The sequence below is a fragment of the Alosa alosa genome, chromosome 11 (assembly GCF_017589495.1).
Source record: "Alosa alosa isolate M-15738 ecotype Scorff River chromosome 11, AALO_Geno_1.1, whole genome shotgun sequence".
NCBI lineage: Eukaryota > Metazoa > Chordata > Actinopteri > Clupeiformes > Clupeidae > Alosa > Alosa alosa.
The window spans coordinates 10,116,124-10,139,798 of record NC_063199.1 but is presented as its reverse complement, the minus strand read 5'-3'; the positions used below and the strand labels follow the sequence as shown (position 1 = coordinate 10,139,798).

General features: G+C 45.7%; 1 protein-coding gene across 2 annotated transcripts in view; it reads right to left on the bottom strand.

Annotated features, from left to right (window-relative positions):
* Window positions 1–23,675, bottom strand: part of tead1a (TEA domain family member 1a) — a 37,506-nt gene that overhangs the window by 13,111 nt on the left and 720 nt on the right. For both annotated transcript variants that reach the window (XM_048257048.1, XM_048257049.1), the window contains exon 2: window positions 11,503–11,799. In XM_048257048.1, the coding sequence (XP_048113005.1) occupies window positions 11,503–11,704 (202 nt within the window). In that variant the 5' untranslated portion in view covers window positions 11,705–11,799. The remainder of the gene's footprint in view (window positions 1–11,502; window positions 11,800–23,675) is intronic.

Sequence of the window (23,675 nt, the reverse complement as noted above, 5' to 3'; positions counted from 1 at the left end):
GCATTTGTCACAATGTTTGTTTTTATTTCCAGTGGACAGGGACGTATTGAACATGAGCCAGATCAGAGGAAAGACATGTAGCATATTATCAGCACGCAGGCAAAAATATGTTCATATCACTGTACATTTATGTCAAACAAAAACCCAAGCACACTTGTGTACGTATGCACGTGCACACACACACACACACACACACACACACACACACACACACACACACACACACACAGCGCGCACACACACACACACACACACTCCTGACTCAGCTACACAGCTTTGACAGGCGTGGTGTGGTGGGGGCTTCAATGGTAATAAGATAGGGGGTGATAGAAGCGCTCTCTCTCTCTCTCTCTCTAAAGGAGCGTTTTGTTAAGGCCACACGGAGCGCCGCAGCAACATGTGACCTCAGGCGAACAAACAGCATCTGGGGATTTTCTGCTCGGGCCCCTGCGCGCCCGGCGAGCCTGCACTGTAATCTCTGCCCCCGCTCGGGCCCCAGGCCTCCCTATTTTCAATCACTCACACACTGTGTACACATAACATGACAATACGGGCATTCATGCAGACGCCCCGTTCGTAGATCAAAGGGCCCCAAACGTCCAGCTGTAAGCATGCTTACTGCTGAATAATTCATTCTTTTCAGCGGCTTGAAAACACGCTCAGCGGGACTTGGCAAGCGTGCAAAACAACCTTACGAGAGAAAGAGGCCGGAGCACTCTTTTTTCCTCCCTTTTTTCCTGTGTCTGCCCCAACCACCCCCCACCACCCCTCTTTTTTCTGAAACTTGAAAACCTCTGAGATGGAAACACCAAATCCCTCCCCTGCGATGTTTATAAGAGGGCACACTTTTGAGCCTTTTAAAGTAATCACGGCGGCAGTTTTTATTTTTCGGGCGGTGGAGAGGGAAATCACGCTCGGCGGCCACATTGACGAGAGGTCCAGAGTGGTCAACAGCTCCCCAGTCAAACATAATATACCAGTGTTCCCCTCAAAAATGAAGAGGCAATTTACTCCAGACCACTTTATGTGTGAAGCAATGGCAGGGGTCAGAAAACTATTATCGGTGCCTCTTGAACTTTGGGTTTGACGTGGGGAGGTTAACATAGCTAGACGCTGGCCAATCTTGTAGATCTTTCCGGAAGTTAAATAAGGCATGTCTTGTGTGGCATAGAGGCGAGTCGGTGGGCAGTCAGACACCAGCGACTTCACTGAGGCGTGTTGATAGGGCCATTCTACGACATCAGAAAGTAGCATGGATCAAAATAAAAGGCTGTAAACGTGACGCAGTAAAGCCCTCAACTGGTTGCTTTCATATGGCTACTTTAAAGAGCTCAGCACTGTAATCTCAGCTGCTTATTTAAAGTCGGGCTGGGGGTGGGGGTTATCTACACAGTCATGTGTTTCTCCCCAAACCACTGATAACCATTAGACCCCCCCCCCCACACACACACACACACACTCTAAACATCAAAGTCAGGTCCCACAAGCCCCTTAGGAACTAGAACCATCAAAACAAAGCAGAGATCGAGAAGAATGACAAACACAGGACCGTCTCTTTCTCTCTATCTCTGTCTCATTCCCTCTCTCTCTCTCTCTCTGTGTCTCTCTCCACCTGTTTGTGCTCCTGTTGTATCACCAGTTTCCCTGGGGCTCAAACAGAAACCACAAGAAAGAACCGGCATGCAGTCTGCATCAATGCTTTTGGATTTAAATCAGCATTAGCACCATCACAGCAATCTAGATGGCATCAGATGTTGAGACACACGCTGGGTGCTGGTGAGTGATTGTGGTCGATTGTGGTGCTATCTCCTCTCCACGCGACGAGAAGGGTTAAGGGGAGTCCTTCAAGGCAGCCTACAGGAATCTGCGGGCGGACAGCTCCTGCTATAGGGGGTCCACTGGACCTCCCTCCACTTCGGCTCAAAACAAGCCTGATGGATGGCACCGCCACTGACCCCGTGTGACCTCGCCTGACCCTGTCCGGGCCCGTGGCAGAGGGCACGGGAGGCCACAAAAGCTGCCAGGGCCCTCAGAGTCGAGCGAGGGAGGTGGGGGGTGGCATGGTCTATCACTCAACACTGACAGCGCGGACTGTCCTCCCGGCTGGTGATTCCGATGACGGTGGGAGCGGGCTTCTAACCATTAATCATACGGCAAAAACACACACACACAGTTGCTAAATCCTCAGTTCTGCGTGAAGCTCCTGCCCTGAGTTACAGGATGGGGAGGGAGAGGAGGAGAGAATGGGGGAGGGACAGAAGGAGGGAGATTGACAGAGGCATGTGGTGTGGTGTGAGAGTCGGCCTTGTTTACCTTAAGGGGCAACTGGAGAGATTATCGGTTGCTAGGCTGTTTTGGTTGATTGGTGTTGATGATAACAGAGACGGGAGCGAAGCAGAGGAGGGAACAGAGAGAGAGAGAGAGAGAGAGAGAAAGAGAAAAAGAGTAACACAGATGGAGCAAGAGAGAGAGAAAGAGAGAGAGCGGGAGCTCAGGGTTCATGATGAGACAAGCTCATTCCTTTTTGGCGGCATTTAATGAGCCCCTCGACCGCACTCCCATGAGCCTCAGCGAGGCTGGGATGATGTCAGCGGATCTGGGTGAATGCGGCCTGGCGCAGCGACAGGCCGCGGATCACTAACACTCACACACACACACACATGGACTCCCTTCATGTGGCTTCTCCAGGAAAGGAGGGCGAGGGAGGGGAAATGTAGAGCCTTAGCCTCCGACGTAATTTCAGGACGCCACAGCGATGCAAAGGAGGGCTTCCTCCGACTGGGAGCGGTCCCAGCACTCCAGACACCGATCAAACAGATCCACACTTAAAAGCTGATTAATTAGCAATTTCCAAGTGTAGTTGCTTGCATCTTAAAGGAAATATGGGCAGGGACCTTGCCAGGGCTAAAGCATGACTAATCCCTTCAAACATGGGCATGAAATGGGATTTTTGTTCCTTCTGTGAAATCTCGGTTGTTTTTTTTTCCTCTGCGTAAAACGTCTGTCGATGTAACAAACTCCAACTGAAATATGTAAACGCAAGTGTTTATGACATAAACACAGCACTGTCAACTCCAGTGAAATTAGAGGGGATCAGCAAAAAAAAAAAAACAAACAAACAAAAAAAAAAAAGTTCTTGCACAAGGGCTTGATTAAATCGAGGCAGGAATTATTAAAAAATCCTCTGTACCCCTGCCATTTTCTTTTCCCTTGGATTATTCCATATTTACACAGTGACAGCGGCCCTAATCCTTTCCGTTCCTCCCCCCACCCGACCCCACCCCCCTTCCAGCCTCTCCCATAATGCACTGTGGTCTGGGCCCAGGCCCCTAGCGTCTGAGCGAGGTGAGGGCAAGAGAGACCCAAATCCTCTGGACAATAGCCCTGCCGTCCCGCCAGCCATGATGGATGACTCCAGGGTCTCAGGCGCGCATTAGCATCACAATGGCCTAAGCCAACAATATGGAGCCTTTCAGCAGGAGGTCCCCGGCAAAAAAGGGGAAGGGCGAGAGGAGGGGGGAGAGCTCTTACTCACCACAGCTCTACTACTACTACTACATTACTACTACTACTACTACTACTACTGCTGCTGCTACTACTACTACTACTACTGCTGCTGCTACTACTACTACTGCTGCTGCTGCTACTACTATTACTATTATTACTACTACTACTACTACTACTATTACTATTATTACTACTACTACTACTACTACTATTATTACTACTACTATTGCTGCTGCTGCTACTACTACTACTACTACTACTACTACTACTACTACTACTACTACTACCACTACTACTGCTGCTGCTGCTACTACTACTACTACTACTACTACTACTACTACTACTGCTGCTGCTACTATTACTATTATTACTACTACTACTACTACTATTACTATTATTACTACTACTACTACTACTACTATTATTACTACTACTATTGCTGCTGCTGCTACTACTACTACTACTACTACTACTACTACTACTACTACTACTACTACTGCTGCTGCTGCTGCTGCTACTGCTGCTACTACTACTACTACTATTACTATTATTACTACTACTACTACTACTATTATTACTACTACTACTACTATTATTATTACTACTACTACTACTACTACTACTACTACTACTACTATTACTATTATTACTACTACTACTACTACTATTACTATTATTACTACTACTATTACTACTGCTACTATTACTACTGCTACTGATACTACTACTATTACTACTGCTACTGCTACTACTACTACTACAACTACAACAATTTCTACTGCTACTGCTAATGGCAATACCACAACTAATGCTACTATAGTTACTGCAACTACTATGAGAAGCCTTCTACTCCTAGTGCTTACACTACCTTCTCATTCAGGGAAAGTTAGCAGGTGGGTTTCTAAATAGCAACTCATTCATCACTGTAAATAGTTCTCACAGCCGTAGTGAATAGCTTTAACTGCCTAAGTAAATGGCTTTAACGGGCACAAATCTCAGAAGGTAATGGAGTTGATGACTTTCCTATTGGATGCTGCTGCTGTAGTGGTAAGAGGAGCAGTCAGCAAGTTATCAGTGGTTTAAAGTTAAGTCTCCCCTCCTGCCTTCTGTTAAAATACGGCGCCTTTTGGTTCGGGAGCTGATGGCCGGCAGCCTAAAGCAGATGGTGGGCTCAAGCAATCCCCTTGGCGCAAAGTCGGGGGAGCTTAGGCTGATATGATCAGCGGGCAAAAATGCAAGTATCACCCCGAGAGCACGGGTATTAAGAGTCAAAGGGTGAGGCTGCCTTTCCACTGCCAGATAAAAGCTGCTCTCGAAACATACGCACACACACACACTTGTGCACACAGCCACACAAAGACACACACACACACGTCTGCTGTGCATCTGATTCTGCCCGGCCAGCTGCCTATTGTAGGTGGCATAACCCGTAACATTTTGACACCCCTCGTGTCCCACATTGTGGAGAGCGGAGGAGAGGGAAGGGGGGAGGAGGGGAGTGGAGAGGGGGGAGAGGCGGCTGAACAGAGACTTCATGGCCAAAGTCAGATGGTGGGGAACCATGACGGAGGCTGTTCTTCTACATCACAATGACCAGCCGCCCACCCCCCACCCCCCAATACGGGCTCTTCATTAGAGCAGAGGGCCAATCACTCACAGCAGAGACCCAAGCTGCTGCCTACTGGCCAGCCCTACACAATGAGAGGCTGCTGCTCGCCAACCCAGGAGCAAAAGCAGAAGGTTTTTTTTTTTGGAAAGTGCAAATGTGTTTTTTTGTTTTCTGCAGTTCTAATGGATACTGTTGTCTTTTAAAAGGACTACAGAGTTTTTTTTAAATTAGCTAACTAATTAACTGGGTGTTAGGCTACATGAAAACGAGCAATTTTATGTATCTCAAATCCATGGTTTGCTTTTTGTTTTCAAAACAAGTGAGCAAACTGCCTGCTTCGCCAACATTAACAAATAAACAGATAAACAGTGTAAAATTAAGAAACTAAATTAAGAAACACAAATTAGGTCCTCAATTCTATCATCATGGGTCATGAGGAGGTTACGAGGGTTTAGGACAGCAGACCAGTGAAACTAGAGCTGTTCGAATGGAATCACAGGATTTAAAAGCTGCAGCATTTGGATTCGGGTCTAATTACTGCGGAGCACAACCCATACAAGCCAAACTAGTCATAATAGCCTGATACTCGCTGTCAAAATGCCAATAAAGGTCAAAATGTCCATTTGATCTCAAAATTAATTGATGATACACTTTGTGTGTGTGCGTGTGTGTGTGTGTGTGTGTGTGTGTGTGTGTGTGTGTGTGTGTGTGACAGAAATAGTCAGACAGGAGGGGAAACTGTCTTTCTCCAACTAGACTGCTCTAATGTGAATGCAGAGGCTTTTGAGCTGGGAGAGAGCCCAAGGAAAAGCCGAAGTCATTAGGAGTGAGTGGAGTCGCTCCGCAGCCGTTGGACTTTAATGGGAGTAATTAGCCGTGCTTCCTGTTAGCGAGGCCGAATCTCGTTTGTGCTCCAACGACGGGGTGGGTGGGAGGCCGGCACAGCGCGCGCTGGGGTTGGGCTGGAAACATAACACCCGAACGCTGGATATCACACTCGGAAAATACAAACGACCTCCAGTGACCTCTCTTCATTATGTCTGGAGCAGCTGCCACTGGGGTGCTAAATGCACACTGAAAACACGTTGCCGAAAAAAAAAAGAAGGCAAATATTCTAACCTTAAAGAAAAAAAAATAGTTTTTGTTTAGTTCAAAAAAGCACACACACAAAGGAGGGTAAAAACCACAACTGCCTCATTATTTAAAGCATTAAATTATGTATGTGCCTACAGCCCTGTTGATTGGGCTATGCTGAGTTTAGTCTCAATGACAACTGACTTCCACATGTTTAAGGAATATAAAGACTAATGAGGTCACAATAAATTATGTTAATTGAAATTTAATAAAACCTAGAATTTTACTGGGGCCCATAAAGAATAAAATGGGAGCATTTTGGCTTCCTCTTGTGGTTTGTCTGGAAGCTCTGCATTGTGACACAGTGGCCATTTGATTCTTGCCGGTTAGGTTTTAACTAAGTTGGAATGTACTGAATGGCCAGACTGATGTGTTCAGTCAATCAAACTCCTGATGATGTGCCTGTCAGATTGTTGTCACTGTCAAAAACTACCGGCCCAATTTTCACAATGTTTCTTTTTTAAAAGGTGCCGTCTGGCCCAAGGATGAAGACATAAAATGTCGCCGTGAATCCGACTCTCTGGCCAGCTCCATGAAGTTTAGTTTCACTTTCGCTGATTTTGCGCTACACCAGCAAACGACAGTTGCCCTTGGCAGAGGTGTGCACTCACTGAGTGCTCTCCTAGCTGAGGCAAAGTGAACACCATCAAGTCATTAGTGGTGAGGAAGTATTTTGTGAGGGGTCGGTTTTCACCTTGAGAGTCAAATACGAAGACAGAGATAGAGAAAGAGAGAGAGAGAGAAATGAATGTTAACATATTAGCCATGGAGAAGTGTAAAAGCTTCTTTAGTGTTTACCGTCTGCTTTTAAGCAGGACTTGAACAGTAGGCCTGACCTTGAGATCGTTCAATATAACATGAACAATGACTCTTTTTTAAAAAAAAGTTTGAGTAATGGAATTTAAATTGTTTAGTTTAACATAGCATTTTTTTTTTACTTCTACCTCAAGGTGGTCATGGCAGTTTCCATTGTGGTGATGAGGCCTGTTAACTGCTGTTGGGCTTGGCGGAATGGAAGCCATGAAGGGATGCGATATTAGTTTCTATTTTAATCCCGCAGTCCTTCAACACTCATCCCCTCTCTCCTCCTCTGTTTGAGGGTGTGAGTGGGGGACAAGTGCAGACATGCTCGGTGTGGTCACACCTCATCCCGGCCAGAGACCAACCCCCCCACACACACACACACATGTTTATACACACTCACAACGCACATTAACACACATGCTCTCTACATATGCCCTCTCTATATCTCTCTCACTCACACACGCATCCTTCGGTTTTTGCACAGACGCCAACACTTTTGGATAAACCCCCTGAGGAACATCTCCAACATTCTCTCTCTCTTACTCACACCCCCTCTCTCTTTCTCTCAAACACACCACACACGCACACAAACACTCTCTCCATGCGATCATCTCACTATTTCAGTATGTTCCATGAGGAAATCACAGCTCGGAGCCAGGAAACGGTGAAGGCAACAGGTGTGGAGAGAGAGCGCTGGCGGCCTCCTTACGACCAGCTCCACCGGGAGACCACAGCTCCCTGCGGCCGCAGCTGCAATTTAACGGCAATTTCACTAAGGCAGGGACATGCAGCATGTGCCTTATTGTCAGAGCGCTCTCGTGTTTCAGAAACATGGTGCTTTTGTCATTTATTTATTTATTTATTTATTTGCTATTTTATTCAGCTGGTGCTTCTCTGCACAATACGCTGTCTCTTCACGAAATTCAATTCTCTGTGTGGATTTCGCTGAGAGAGACATTCTTCCCATTGTTACATGCGGGTCCTTCCCATTTAGATTTGGTGACCTTCTTTCTCCACAAAACTCATTTCAAACCCCCCTCGCCCCCCACACACACACCCTCCACCTTCTGTGCGGTGTCATGGAGGGCACCCTGACCCCTGCAACACACATGCACACAAAGGACTAAACCCACAGAACTTTCCATCTTTTAATATGCCCTCTCTTCCTGCCCTCTCTTCACTCTCAATCCCCTGCGTTTTTTTCCCCAAAGACAACATGGCCATGCATCCATCTCTATATGCAGGAATGGCATGAAACAGTTCTCGCACCCAACAAGGTTAAAGATTCCATCGCCGCTGTCACAGCAGGTTCATCTCAGGGCCTGTGTGGCACTGTGCATTACTTAGAGACCATCTGCATTGACTCTCACTGACGCACATGTTTACACTGGCAGGGTAGCCGTGGCTGAATAGTACTGTGAATGCCACAAGCTGGTGTGTGTGTATGCGTGTGTGTGTGTGTGTGTGTGTGTGTGTGTGTGTGTGTGTGTGTGTGTGTGTGTGTGTGTGTGTGTGTGTGAGAGAGAGAAAGAGAGAGAGAGAGAGAGAGAGAGAGAGAGAGAGAGAGAGAGAGAGAGAGAGAGAGATGGTGGGGGAGTGTAGCTGTTTCTTGCCAGCTATATCATAACTGTGAGATAGCTTAAGGGTGACCGAGAAATGACTCAAACCCTGGTCACTTCGCAGGCCTGTCTGTTTCCCTTTGGGCAGTGGAGACGGCCAACATTCACAGCTTGTACCCAGACAATGACACCCTCTTTGGGCAAGCATTAAGCCTCCATCCCATGGTGGCAAATGTGGAGCTGAACCAGCCATTTTCCCCCATGCTATTTGTGAGGAAAGTGTGATTGCTTGTCTTTTGCATCTGCAAAATGAATTCTAGAAAATCACTGTCTTTAAAAAAAAAAAAAAACACAAAACAAAACACATTTTCAAAATACCTATTCTCTGCTGATTGTAATTCTACCTAATTCCATCTACAGGTACATTAAAACAATCTAGCTGTATATTTCAAAATATGTAAAACAAGTCCACCTGTGGTCAGACATGCTTCATTACTGGCATAATCTGAACTCCCAAGGTCAATCCTACTTATTCATTAGCCACGTCCTATAATTTACCTGCTCGCACTCGGATAGTGTTGCTGAAGATAGCACTATTTAAGGAAAGAACGTTAGTGTCTCTAGGGGAAAACCAAAGAGGAACTCTAATTCCCCTGCTCAGCGGGTAAGAGCAGGTCATCAGGACCACTCGAACTCTGTCCCCCTCTCTAATGACCTGAGAGGGCAGGGGCAGCGCACTCTCCGATATTGGGTCGTAAGGAACGCGTTAATTACACAAAGGGGGGGAACCGACCAGAGCTGGCTCGTGACATAAGCTTAAAGGATTCCCAGTGAGAGGAAAGACAGACACAGGGAGAGAGAGAGAGAGACAGAGAGAGAGAGAGAGAGAGAGAGAGAGAGAGAGAGAGAAGGGAGAGCGAGAGAGAGTCGGTGGTGAAAATGTCTCATTTCATTCAAAGAAGTCATCAGACATCTGGTAAAGTGTCAAATGACATTTACACTAAAAAAAATGGAGAATTGATACAAAAGATCACACACACACAAACACACACACTCAAACTGTACTGTTGGGGAGATGGTGGTGAGGGTGGAGTGGGGGTGGGGGGATAGGGGTTGGTGAAGGGCTTGGTCAAAGAGAGCGGCAGTGTCTCTCTGTGGCCTCATTCAAGTCGGGTCCGCCACCACTTCCTGGTGCTGGAGAGCTGTGCTACTGAGCGTGCCCGTGCTGCAGCTGTCGCTGTGGTTTTCATCGGCTTCACAATTAAGTGTCCCCTCCCCTCCCCTCCCCTCCCCCCCCCAGCTGGGCACAGTGCCAGGCCCAATGAGACTCAAAAGCAGCAGAAAGCCCCTCAGGTAAACAGTGCCGCGATAAGCTTAGCCATGGCAGCCGCGGGAGAGAGAGAGAGAGAGAGAGAACGGAGGAAAAAAATTACACATTGTTTTGAAGTAAGAGCCAGTTGCTATAGAGACTGTTGCTAATTAACTGCATTGAGCAAGGTGGAAGGGGGAGAGCGAGAGGGTTGAGGGGCACTCAGGACCTGTGTGAGTGTGTGTTTGTGTGTGTGCACATTTGTGTGTGAACCACACACACACACACAAACACGCACACAGATCTCGGAGCAGCCTTTGGGAGCAGAGATACCTGGGACTGTGCCTGCCCAGAAAACAGATGGCTTGATGGCGCACGGAAGGAATAAACTAGCAAACCTGTGGCAACAAATTAAGTTGTTGTCGGAGAGTGCTGTTTTGTCCTGCCTGACGTTTGGAGCGAGAAAAGTGCTGCGATTTAAATGCATTCAACAGGCTTAATCTTCTCCAAACACTTCTCGGGTAATTTTTCCACTGCTCCTGGTAAGGGAATGACCAAAGTAGTGCCTGACAAAAAAACTACCTGCTGTGAGACAGGAAATGTTTGATGTGCATAGTGAGAATACCGCCACAGGCAGTTCTATAGTTATACAGCCATATGGAGTCTACCTGCTACAAAGGACTTGAGCACCTTAGTAAAAGCAAAGGTTTTTCAGAGGATGATTGTTTATTGTGATAGCCAAGGATGGTTAATTTGTTTGTTTATCATATGTTGATTTAATTGAACATAGGTGAGTTATTTATGGAAATGGCCTTGCATTACACCTGTTGCAAAAATGGTTCAAAATGGTTTCCAAAAATACATAAACAGAAGAGATGTTCAGGGCTGTATTTTAGTCAGAAGAAGACAACTGAAAGAGAGAGTTGAACTTGAGAGTTAAAGAAGAAGCAGGAATAATATATCCCCTCTTTCCATGACATCATTCTGTTCAGGAATAGGAAGAGGCAGGGGGGGTAGTAGTGTGTGCGTGTGTGAGTGTGTGAGAGAGACAGAGTGGGTGGGGGTGGGGGGTGTAGCGCAGCTGGTGGCGGTCGGAGGACCATCTGCTCTGCACTAATGGGGCACACTGGCTTTACGACAGAGTGGCTGCCTCCTCTCCGCACAGCCCAGCCCAGCCTAGCCCAGCCTAGTCTAACCCAACCCAACCCAGCCCAGCCCAGCCCAGCCTAGCATAACCCAACCCAGCCCAGCCCAGCCCAGCCCAGCCTAGCATAACCCAACCCAGCCCAGCCTAGCCTAGCCTAACCCAGCCCAGCCTAGTCTAACCCAGCCCAGCCTAGCATAACCCAACCCAGGCCAGCCTAGTCTAACCCCAGCCCCACCAATCCTCTCCTACTCCCCCAAGCCCCTCTACTCCAGCCTCTCAAAAAGCCACAGGTCTCCTCTCACCCCGAGATCAGCCCCTCGCAGGCCCCCCAGTCTGATGGCTACTCCAAATGCATTTACCACAGAAACAATTACCACAGAACGAAAAGCCCTTGACCTGGGATGTCCGTCTGAAGGGGGATTGGTGGACTTACCGTACATCTTTCCCTCGTCGGAGAGGATGATCTTGCGCCGACCGCAGGGCGGGTAAATGGCCAGGGCCTCCTGGAAGCTCTGCTCAATGTCGGGGCTCCACACGCCCTCGGCGTCGTTGTCCATGGGCTTGTCGGCCGAGTCGCTCATGTGCTCAATGTCCTCGGCCGGACTCTCGCTGCCGCTCCAGCTGCTGGGGTCCATGTTGGCACTGGGTGGGGGGTGGGAGGCCTGGGGATTGGGACAGAGGGGATCCTCCAAGCCTGAAATGAAGTGGAGGAGAGATGGAGGGGAGAAACCTGGAGAACACACACACACACAGACACACAAATAGTATGTCAGTCCACAGAGCTAACATCAAAGTAGTCTTCACACGGATTAGTCAATACTAAAATGTTGTTGGTTAAAAAACAAACAAACAAACAAACAAAAAAACAGGTCAGTGAGCCAGCGCCTCTCAAAAAGCCACAGGTCTCCTCTCACCCTCGACGCCCCGCAGGCCCCCGGATTGGCTACTAAAATGTTGTTGGTTAAAACAAACAAACAAACTACTACAGAACTAAAAAGCCCCGACTCCTGGGATGTCCGCCTTCCGAAAGTGTACTGGTGGACTTTACCGTGACATCTTTCCCTCGCCGAGAGTGATGATTCATACTGACCGCAGGGCGGTAATGGCCAGGGCCTCCTGAAGCTCTGCTCATCGTCGGGGTCTTCCACACGCCTCGGCGTCGCTGTCCACGGGCTTGTCGGCCGAAGTCGCTCATGTGCTCAATGTCCTCGGCCGGACTCTCGCCGGCCCAGCTGCTGGGGTCCATGTTGGCACTCGGGTGGCTGCACACTATGACCATTATGACACTATGACCCTCTCAAGATCACACAGTGAGTCTGAAATTACTATGTTTTTCTGGTCTTAATTTATTTGAGGCCAAACATCTTCTGACACCCAATGAAAAGATACTATTCGGCAACCAGAGGCATGCTATGGGAACGGAGACAGAGAGCTCATGTAGAAGGCGCATGAGGAAAGGGACGAGCCAAGTTCAGAAAACGTCGAGCCGTAATCCAACACAGCTGCTGTAAAAACACTTACAGGCTTTCGCTGTTGTCTCCCGGCCTCTTAAAACTTGGGCGAAAATTCATGGCGGGGAGAGATTGCTGAATGAAAATTTACGACGCTCAATGGCCGCTGTGTTCGCTCTCCAAAATAGATCATGGAGGATCACATCAGGAACACTTTGGAGCTGAAAAGGGCTTTTCAGGCCAAAGAGACAAGCTCTGTGCTTAAATCCCTGCTCTTCCCTGACATGTACAGTCACTCCATGTGACTGGGAATCTCCTGATTAAGGAGTTTCATAAAGTGTAAACAATCTGAAAAATCACTCTGCCTATTGTTAGGGCTCAGATACAAAGCCAGGCAGGCTTTGGTAATCCAAATGACTCACAGATGGAGAAATTGTTTCCTAAACACCAGAGATGCTTACAAAATATGCACACATAAGAAAACCATTATCCACATCAAACTACACAATATGGTCTCCAGCTGAGATGCAATGCACTGTAGTTTCTCTTTCTGTTGTGTACTGATTGTCTGTACAGTGGGTGTTTTGTAGATGACTGTATAATTGATGTGTGTGAGTGTGTGTGGCGGGGTGGGCGGCGTGGGGAAATAGAAGAGGGCAGAGTGCAATCACCCACAGCACAGGCTGCAGCTTGGGTTTTGAATTTGGGGTTTGTGTGCTGGGTGCCACTGACTGCTGACACTGCACAACTACTTTGTGCTTCTGAAGGCCTGGAGTTAGTGTGTGTGTGTGTGTGTGTGTGTGTGTGTGTGTGTATGTGTGTGTGTGTGTGTGTGTGTGTGTGTGTGAGAGAGAGAGAGGGGGAGAAAAGCCCTCTCATTCCAGCCGCTAAACAACTCAGGGGCCTTAATATCATCCCCCTGACTGCATAATCAACTCGGCCCCTAATCGCTTCCAGCACTGATACGGCACACTCCCGACTTCCATCTGAAGAGGGGTGGGGCGGGGTGGTATGAGGCGCAACCCAGTAACCCCAGTCTGAGGCACGAACTCAGGAGAGAAGACAGCTGAGCTCCAACAGGCAGTTTTATAGCCTGCATGAACAGCCCCAGGTGTAGCCGTGCGAGTGGCCGGACGATGAGCTGGACGAGTGGTCAAACAGGGAGCCAAGGTTAACTTGAAAAAAGAGAAAAAAAAAGCAAGAGGCCATCTGCGAACAGAAACAAAATCTCCTCAGTTGCCGTGACACTTAGATCCAACGGCGATCTGCGACAACTCAAGGCACGGTGACATTTTTTGAAAGGACGATAAAGTCGACGCGCAGTGTAAATGCAGCAGTTGATTGCTGAAACAACTCGCAAATAAAAAAAAAAAACACGCCCCTCAAAAAAAAAGTGTTTCAGAGAGCCATTGATTTTCTCAGGATCACTGGCAGTTGACAACAGGCTATTCCATGTTAGACAGCTGTGCATCTGTCGCTCCCTCTGTAATTTACAAGGCTGCGAAACATCAAAAGGCAATGAGGAGAAAAAAAAACAAAGCAAAGAGAAAAACAAAAAGCAGGGAGGAGGAAAGAGAGACCGAGCATATGCTTTCTTCACTCCACTCCCATCTATCCATCCAGCATTAATAAGCAATTAGGTTCCATTTATGGCCTGTGTGAGTCTCCCTTATTGTTGAAATGCCATGGGTAAAATCCATGACAGTCTGCACCATAGAATATAACCCAGCCGTTACATCCATCAGTGAAATTACTGCCAACGCAAATGGTACCAAACAACCCAGCATATTATTCCAGCCCAGGAATAATGCAGTCCACATACAGAACGACAGGGAACTTGAGCCTATGATTCAATTTAAGCACAAAACAGCTGAGCTGTGAACAAGGGCTTTACTGTATGTGTGTGTGTGTGTGTGTGTGTGTGTGTGTGTGTGTGTTCTGCAGAAATAAAGTTGGAAAGAGACATCAAATGTGTTTGGGAATCTCAGCATTTCTGGGTGTAGTGTTATGTATTGCATATGTGTGTGTGTGCGTTTGTACGTCTCTCTCTCTCTCTCTCTGCATGTGTGCGCGCATGGTGATAATTCTTGGTGATGCGACTTAACACATCTTCACAAGCCCCCTCCCCACCCCGACCCCCGTACTCTGCAGACAGAGCCACACCGACAGAAGCCAAGAGCCATGGAGCCCCTGTGCCGCACACACACTGCACTGCAGCCATGGCAATATGGCCGAGGCTGATGGCAAAGTGGGGACTGCTTCTAGCGGGGGCCCCAGTGGCAGATGGGAAAGGGAGATTAGTCATGCAACAATATACTGTGGCTACACTTACACACCGCTCCTCGGCCCTCCAGGAAAGGGGGACAGCATTCCAAACAAATGGCATGGCATGGAGGCGCGTCCGCGCACAAAACAAGGGGGCACACATCCACAGCCGAGCAGCTGTCAAACTCCCGCACTGCTTGCGCGCCTGTGCCAGCCACTGGGGTTAGTGTGTGTGTGTGTGTGTGTGTGTGTGTGTGTGTGTGCAGGCTGACACTCAACTGCCAGGTGGGCACATGCATAACATGCACAACACAGCGCCAACTAGTTGTAATTGAATGTAATGATAGGTATTATGTATGAGAGCTCCTCTAAATGCGTGTCTGTATGTGTATGTGTGAGTGAGTGAGGGTCTGCTCAGTCATTTTAATTCAATCAGTCTATTTTGGAGACATGACAGTAAGGTCTCTCAATACAATATATGCAGGCGACTCCCCATATATGCTATACATGCTATAAACAGTGAAGACAGACAGAAGAACAACCTCTATCGTAAACGTTATTCAAGATGAACAAATGGTGAAGTCCTCAGGAACAACTCTGAATTCTTGCACCAGTGTAGGTATGAGTATGCATACTGCAGGCATTATTCACAGCTAACCCTTCACATACAGTAGAGAGGAGCTCAAAAGGTAAACACTGCAAAAGGAACCATTACCATAAGTTAACTGAAATATTAGATAACCATTGAAAGTCAACCACAACATGCTCACACTTCTATTAACACAGGAACATAAACAAAAAATGTGTGTAATACTGTAGTTATTTATGAGTGAAGTTATTCAAACTGAATCATTTTCAATGGGGCAGAACTGCAAATATAGTTAATGAAATATTCAGATAAAAGTTAAAATAATATCATGAGAAGCAATGTATGTTATCCTTACAATATACGTATGAGAAAGGAGCCCTATGGTCTTGTGTCCCTCATATTCTACAGACTGAGTGTTCCACCTGATCACACGCTGACCTGATCACAAAAGAGTCTTTAGAATGGCTGCTAGTCAAGTATTGTCCCCACAAAAAAAAATAACGAACCGCGTTAGATTTGTAAAACAGCGGTAATTTCTAGGTAACCAGCACATGACTGCAAACATTCAAGACATTCTTACTTCCACCCTGACCGCCAAAGCACCAGGTAAATTACTCCTGCCACTGTGATGCTAGCCACTGTATTAGTACTCATAAAGTCATTTCATCATAACAATATATAGATAATGACGAGCTTGGTTTATTATGCTGATGAGCCGAGGGGAGAGGGTAGAAATGAAAGGTTTCTAAACATGTCCCCTCGGTCTGTAAAGGATCACATAAGAAACAATATTATTTCGCTGCTATTCAGTGCATTATACTAGTGACATGAAATGCTTGTACAATTCCATTAGTCCCAGCAGGCCTATTAGTCTATCATCAGGCAGGAAATTTAATTAAGGATGACCTAAAAAAATCCCTTCCTTTCAAGCTTTTCACCAACAGAGGCTTTTGCATTTCAATGGCATGCATGGTGAAACAGTGAGCACATCTTGTGCTTGGTGTGTGTGTGTGTGTAAAGCCAGGCATTCGCCTATGCCTCTGTGTGCGAGACACTTCTCCTTTTGACGCAAACGACCTCACAGCGGTGGAGTCATCACCACAATGCCCCCAATATCCATTTCACTGAGTCTCATTAGCACAGTGTCCACGCCATTAACACATCCCTTTGTCTCCTTCATGTTTATGAAATGCACTTATTTCATTTATTTTTTGCCCACTCAAAAGGAGCACAAATTTACCCATGAAACACTGCCGCTCCAAACACCTCACTGCTCTAAGAGATGTGTGGATTCAGTATAGATCCTTCTTATTATCTACGCACACACAGGCAGACATGCACACACACACACACACAACCACATATAAACTGAATTAAAAAGTACTAACTGGATGCTTACCACATCCTGTTTTCACACAGGACAATTAAACAAAGGATTAAAAAAGCTGATGTCAGCAAATATGAGGTATAAACCGCCAGTACAATATGACACTGATGAATACATTAATGCAGAGCATTCAAGCATTCATGATTTTCTTTTTCTCATTCAGTTAATATGGCTTATACAGTCTCCTTTGGCTATTAATATGGACATATATCACCATTTACCAGTATGTATGAACATTTTCATATTATATGAAATATTGTTATCACTGGGAAAATAAATTAAATTAAATAAATGTTGAAAGTGACATTCATAAAATGTGTGCATTTTCTAATACTCATCCTTAGCCTGACCTATGATGTTATCGCCTGCTGTTAAGACTCTGTTCCCAGTTGGGCTGAATTAGTGCACGGTAAAGCTCAAATGGAAGGTGCCAAAACAGAGGGAGAATCTCAGAGCGAATGCCACACAAATTAAGGACTAAGTGGCAAGTAATGCCACACAAATTAAGGACTTCGCTCTGATATAAAGCTTTGCAATAAAGTGAAGATAAAAAGTGGGCAGCCGTGGCCCACTGGTTAGCACTCTGGACTTGAGGGTTGCCGGTTCGAGCCCCGACCAGTGGGCCGCGGCTGAAGTGCCCTTGAGCAAGGCACCTAACCGCTCACTACTCCCCGAGCGCCGCCGTTGAAGCAGGCAGCTCACTGCGCCGGGATTAGTGTCTGCTTCACCTCACTGTGTGCGGTTTGTGTTTCACTAATTCACTGATTGGGTTAAATGCAGAGACCAAATTTCCCTCACAGGATCAAAAAAGTATATATACTTCTACAAACAACTACACTACATTGCTTTTAACCGCAGGTGAGGTTTCTCGGCAAAACGCCATGCTGTGAATCACATATCAGGTTTTAAGCAAAAATTACAGCTGTATCACTTTTTTAAGCCAAGACCCTGACCCACCCCCTTTTACTGTACTCACCAATTCCATGAACCTTAGACAGTCAAGTCAGCACATACCAGAAATGACACAGATATGACGAATCAGCCCTGCATCAGTCATCCTCATGAGTTTTTAATTAGTTCAGGGGATATTCCACAACTTTTCAACCAAACCAACCTCCAGTTAACAGATAGTAGCCAACTGATTGCAGCCAACAGGACATATATGTTGACTCAAAACATATATGTCAAGCAGTCAGTCACTCAAATACAATACATTAAGAATACACTATTCCCTACTCTTTTACCTAAAAACTAATTCATGGAAGAAGACATAATAAATATTTCAAAGTAACAAAGCTTTATCCATTCCATGAGAGGCAATTTCAGCTTGCATTGAGGTTTTCTGGTATCCATGTGTAATTCTCTGTTCCACTGAGAACTCCGTTCAGGCCATTTTGCTGATAGAATATAACCACAAAAGTGTCTCTGGGAACATGATGTCCCATAACTTCAAAGGATGTATAAGAAATCTCTGGAATGTTTCACTGAACAATTGAATGTATTCTGTGTGAATAACTAAATAAAAACAAGAATATACCAGTACATATGTGTATGTTTGTTTTTCCATTTCCATTGGCAGGATACAGCATGCAGCGATACAATTGAGCAAATCCATAATTTGTCTACATATTACCTATAGATGGATTCAGCTCAATCAGTTTCAGCAGTGGTACCTCACACCATGAGGTCAGTGGAATGAAGGATGGACTCTTTTTTTTTTCTTCAGACAGATAGAGATCATTTGACACATCTGCTGCACAGTAAGGGACCTCAAAGATTCCCATTCAACTATGCCTCTTATAGTGACCAGTGATGACCAACCAACAAACAACAATCCCTTCCTTTTCTCAATGTGTTGTGAAACTATCCTCCAACGTTCCAAGTTCCCCTAGGTATTGTGGTATTGTGTGTTTGTCATAATCCCTTCAATGCCACCATTCTCCAAGAAACTAGCCATTTTTCTTTGCTTTTCCTCCTCTTCTGTTGAGTCAGATCCCAACCATTATCAGACATCTTCCCAGGGCACAACTGCCCCAACATGGGCCCAACAATACCTCCTCCAGGAAATAAAGGGGGCAACATGTTCAAATGAGTGTGAACTCCCAGGCAGCGTGGCCAATATTTGCCCACAACCTTTCGGAGGCCTTCAGCAGGGGGGACACAATTTGGTATCAAAGACTGCCATCAACTTCATCATGGCTCCCTCACAGCCTTTGATGAAATAACCGAGAAGGCGTTTTAAACTTTGGAGAAAAGGCCCTTTTTGTAGTTACATTAATTATAGGGACACACTGAATTGCCACAAAAGCAGGGATTTCTTTTTCTTTTCAGCAGATATGTAGGTGTGTTACCCTCTTTGGCTGAAATACAACATAGCTAGATAAAACCCCTCAGCTATTCACACACAACTTTCCCAAAATCCTGATCCTTTTGTCGTTTTCCTCCACAGACCCACAGTATAGTGCCATGTTTCCTCTCAGTATTTAAGCAGTCTCAATCTTTAAATGAGGGCTGCCATGAACTTGGCGGAATGAAAAGCTAACAGCAATACTGGGTCTTTTTTTTCCATGGGCCAGACAATGTCTTAAGTTGAATGTGCAAGAGTGCATAGTAGCCTTGACATCCAATAATATTATCTACACCAATACAGCGTCTCAGACAGTGTTTAAAAGAAAGACTTTGCAGGTTTTTGCTGGATGGTTGGACTAACTACTGGCAAACTGGAGTACGGGTCAGGAAAAAAAGACTTGGTCACCTGCTAGAGATTTTCCACAGAAATGTGTATGACATGGCAGCATTTAGTATCAATGTCTTTGGCAACATACTGTGCAAGTCACTAAGACTCTGAGGAGGCAGAACGCTAAACATGGGTCTCTTGCTAGTATATGCTGTGGGGAGAGGAAGTTGTTGAATTCCTGATTTCTTACTTTGACTGGAACTCTGTGGTTTGTTTTAGTTACAGCGCTCGACTTTTCTAATGACTGATGAGTTGCATATTGTGCGTCATGAGCTGAGCTGAGATGAGTGTTCCAGCGTGAGAAATGCTTCCCACAAGCTGGACTGGGGTGGGGGAAGGTTTAGGTGAACAGTGCAAGATGGTAGACTGGATCAATAACAAGGACAAAATCCGACATTGATTGTAAATGGAAATAACACCCACGTGGCCCCTCACTCATATTTATCAAACTGCTGTAGCTGTTTTTGCCTACTTAGAGTAAATTACATCAATCTTCATAAGCGTTGCAAGTTTCCTTTTAACCACATCAAATCAAAGCCAGCCTTCTCTCGCCAGTGCAAAAATATGACCGCATGTCCACAGAGCAAAGTCCTGCTCTGCAAGGCACATGAAATGGGCTGGAAAAATCTCTTTCATTCATCCTCAAGGAAATAGGGCAGCGCTGTTCGAGCCTTTGTGGATGTGAGGCACAAGCGCTGAGTCATATCATCCACCAGATTGCAGCGAAACAACTAAGGAGTTGTGGTTTTGTATTTCTCTCTCATCAGGCGAAGCAACGTCGCCACGCTAGTGAATAACACATAGGCTGCTTCTGCTGTGGTAGATGGCATAAATAGTTGGGTTTTGCGACATTCCCAGCTCACAACAGTTCTCTAAAATGCCACACAGCTATGCTGTCATAGCGGAGAGAAGCCCACTGGTCTGGACAGAATGTCTGTCACTGAGATTTTGATCATTCTGTGGCAGCCATGACAGAGGACTCTGGTGATGTCAGCGGTGCCAGTCCTTTTCACACGGTAAGGACTTACACACACACACATACACACACACAAACTGTCCACTGCCTGGAAAACAACAAGTGAAAGTGCACCAATGTGGACTCTGCTAAAAAAGCCCCTTATACCCACAAATCCACACATGGCAGTTGCACACACACACACACACACATACACTTTACCACACCACGACCCTCAACAAAAACAACAACACTACAAATCCACACTGTTCTTCCCTTTTGTGACACAGGGAAAGGGGTAGTGTGTGTGTGAGTGTATGTGTGTGTGTGTGTGTGTGTGTGTGTGTGTGGGGGGGGGTAGTTTACCTCAGGGCACAGGCAGAGGGCTGGCCCACCCGCCGCCCTGCCTCAGAGGACAGCCCATTGTTCCTGCGCTCGGCAAACAAAGGCTGCCCCCCCTGCCCCCGCCGCTCACCAGGCCTGCTGCTCCATTGTTGCTCTGACCCACCCGCTCCAAAATTTCATTACATATGAATTTTCATTTATTCCCTCCTGCGCTTTCTTCTCTCTCTCTCTCTCACCCCCGCTCTCTCTCTCTCACACACACACACACACACACACACTCGCAACCTCCCTCTCTCTCTCTCTGTCTTCCACTGGTCGAGTTGACTGTTGCAGCCGTTGTTTAGGCATGCTTCCCGTGCTGATGATCAGAGGAGAGGCTGGTAATCGTATATGGCAGAACAGACAAAAACTGATCAAGCAGAGGGAAGCTGACACAAATACATCAGTCATGATTAGATCACAGGGGCATTTCCGAGCTTCTTTCAGGAGGCTTCGGCCATTGACTAAACAGGGCATTGGAGCACCTGAAAAAAGAGCTACCATGGAGAGCTCTAAACTTTAATCAAACATGAAACATTCTTAAACTTTAGCCAACAAAAAAACTCATGAACAGTATTCACCCCCCTCTCTCTGAGCTTTCCAATAATGAGCGCCTGTGTGCTTTCACAGAGACATTACTGGAATGGTTGACATTTTTGAAGGACAACCTGTTGCTCAACTAAGCAGAGACTGACAATGCTAAATCTCCAAAGACACCTGATCTGACGCAAGTGTGTGAGAAATATTTGAGGAATGAATTCATGATGTTGCCAAGATATGTTAATGAATCCTTTCAATAATCAGATGCAATTTTTCACCCCTTTTCAGTGCAAAAGAACAGCTAATTAAACCCTCGTAATGAATCACTGGGACACAAAAGCAAGCCCCTTTTGAAAGAGGAATATTTCAATCTACATCCATCCACTACATCACCAGCACACTAAAACACCTTTGATGTTAAAACATCCAAATTAAGATTTGGTTAATTATAATACTTACAAAAGCGGTCATTTGATATGTTACTTTGTATAACATAATTATTCAAAATTAAATACAAAAAAAACTGCTAATGATGTTTGCATTAATTTTAAGACATTATCTGATAAAAAAAAAATGTTTTACAAAAAATGACCAACAATAACCGTTACTGTTATACTGCAACCTAAAGAGATCTCAATAAATGGGGGAAAGACAGTCTGATGCGGTGCACACATTATGACCAATGGAACAGACCGCATGCTCTGATGCGCTGTGCTGAGCCCTGTGTTTGGCTAAATAGGAGAAAATGGAGGGAAGAGACTGTAAGTGTGTGTGTGTGTGTGTGTGTGTGTGTGTGTGTGTGTGTGTGTGTGTGTGTGTGTGTAATGGTGGGGGAAGGTACAATAAAAGACTGGATGAGATAGAGTAAAAAGTGAAGCAGGGAGATAGTGTGTTAATTCCATGTCCGTTGTGGCTTGGCAGCAGTACTCTGGGTATAAGTACACACAGCAAAGAAGCGCTTCACAGACTCCTCAAAAGTAAGAAGAGAGATTTTCCAACGACACAGCACAGACTGCCTGAAAACATTAGAACGCCGCTGATAAGCTAAATTAACAGATAGCATAGAAGCATACATGAGCCATATGGTGCCTTGGCTGCTACCGCCTGTTGCTGGCATAACAATGGGCCGGCTAGACAGTGAGTGGCAGAGGCAGTTTCACTAATGCTTGTTCCTCTGAATTTTCCAGGCGGGAAGAGCTGGGGTGAGCACACACACACACACACACACACATATTTGCATTTTCCCTACAGGTGGATAAGAGTACTAAACCAGATGTCAACACCAGAGAGGGGGCCTGTCTGCCGTCTGTGGTTCAATAAGTCCACAAGCCTTCTGCCTCAACGTCAGAAAAGAACAATACGTGCCCCTTCCCCCATCTTCCCACAATCCTTCATTCCCAGAGGTAACCCAACCTTGTGAGCTTTGCATCTTTTCTTTTCTGAACACTAGACCTATAACATCTGTTGATTACTGGGTAACATTTAAGCAAAACACTGCACAAAAACAACATTGGACACTGCACAAAAACTACAATCAACATGTGAATGCTTTGGAAAGTATGAATGCTCTTCAACACAGAAACTTCAAAAACAGTCAGTTCAGAGATAGTTGTAGGCCTACTGTAATTGACTGAAAATTCGTTATGAAAATGCATTCACATTAGAATCTCATTAGAGCCCCAAAAAGAAGACTATTGAGTAAGGCAACTGGAAACGGCAGAACACACTAAATGATAAGCTATTTTAAACAAATATACTGAAATTAAAAAATAAAATAAAAAAGGTAGCACTGCCTAGATTTCTTGCATCAAACAAAGCAGTTAAAGTGGTCTCTATCCAGGATAAAGTTACTACTAAAGCAGGGAGGTATGCTAAACCTGACAGATTTCTGTGCAGCAGATGTAAGGGAAGTCCATCTCGAATATTGACGTAATAACTTGACAGCTAGTGTAATGTTTTAGTGTGCATAGGCTACAAGAAAAAACATGTTACTGTTAGCTCTCAAAATAAATAGTCAAATATACAGGTCCACTACAACTCCTTCATATCACAAAAAGGTTATACCATACATATAAATGATTAACAATAGCCTTCCTTCACAGTGGACTTTCTACCGCCCAGATTTAATTGACAGAATGCTAGCCTACTTCCCAAAGTAGGCTAACCTGCGCCCATCATTCCGGACCAAACAATCAAGGTCCAACTCAGAAAAGCCATCGCTAAAATCCATGCACAATATACAATCATTTTTTAAAACTGTTCAAGAAAAAAATATTTCACTGTTAAAAGAGGAGGCTC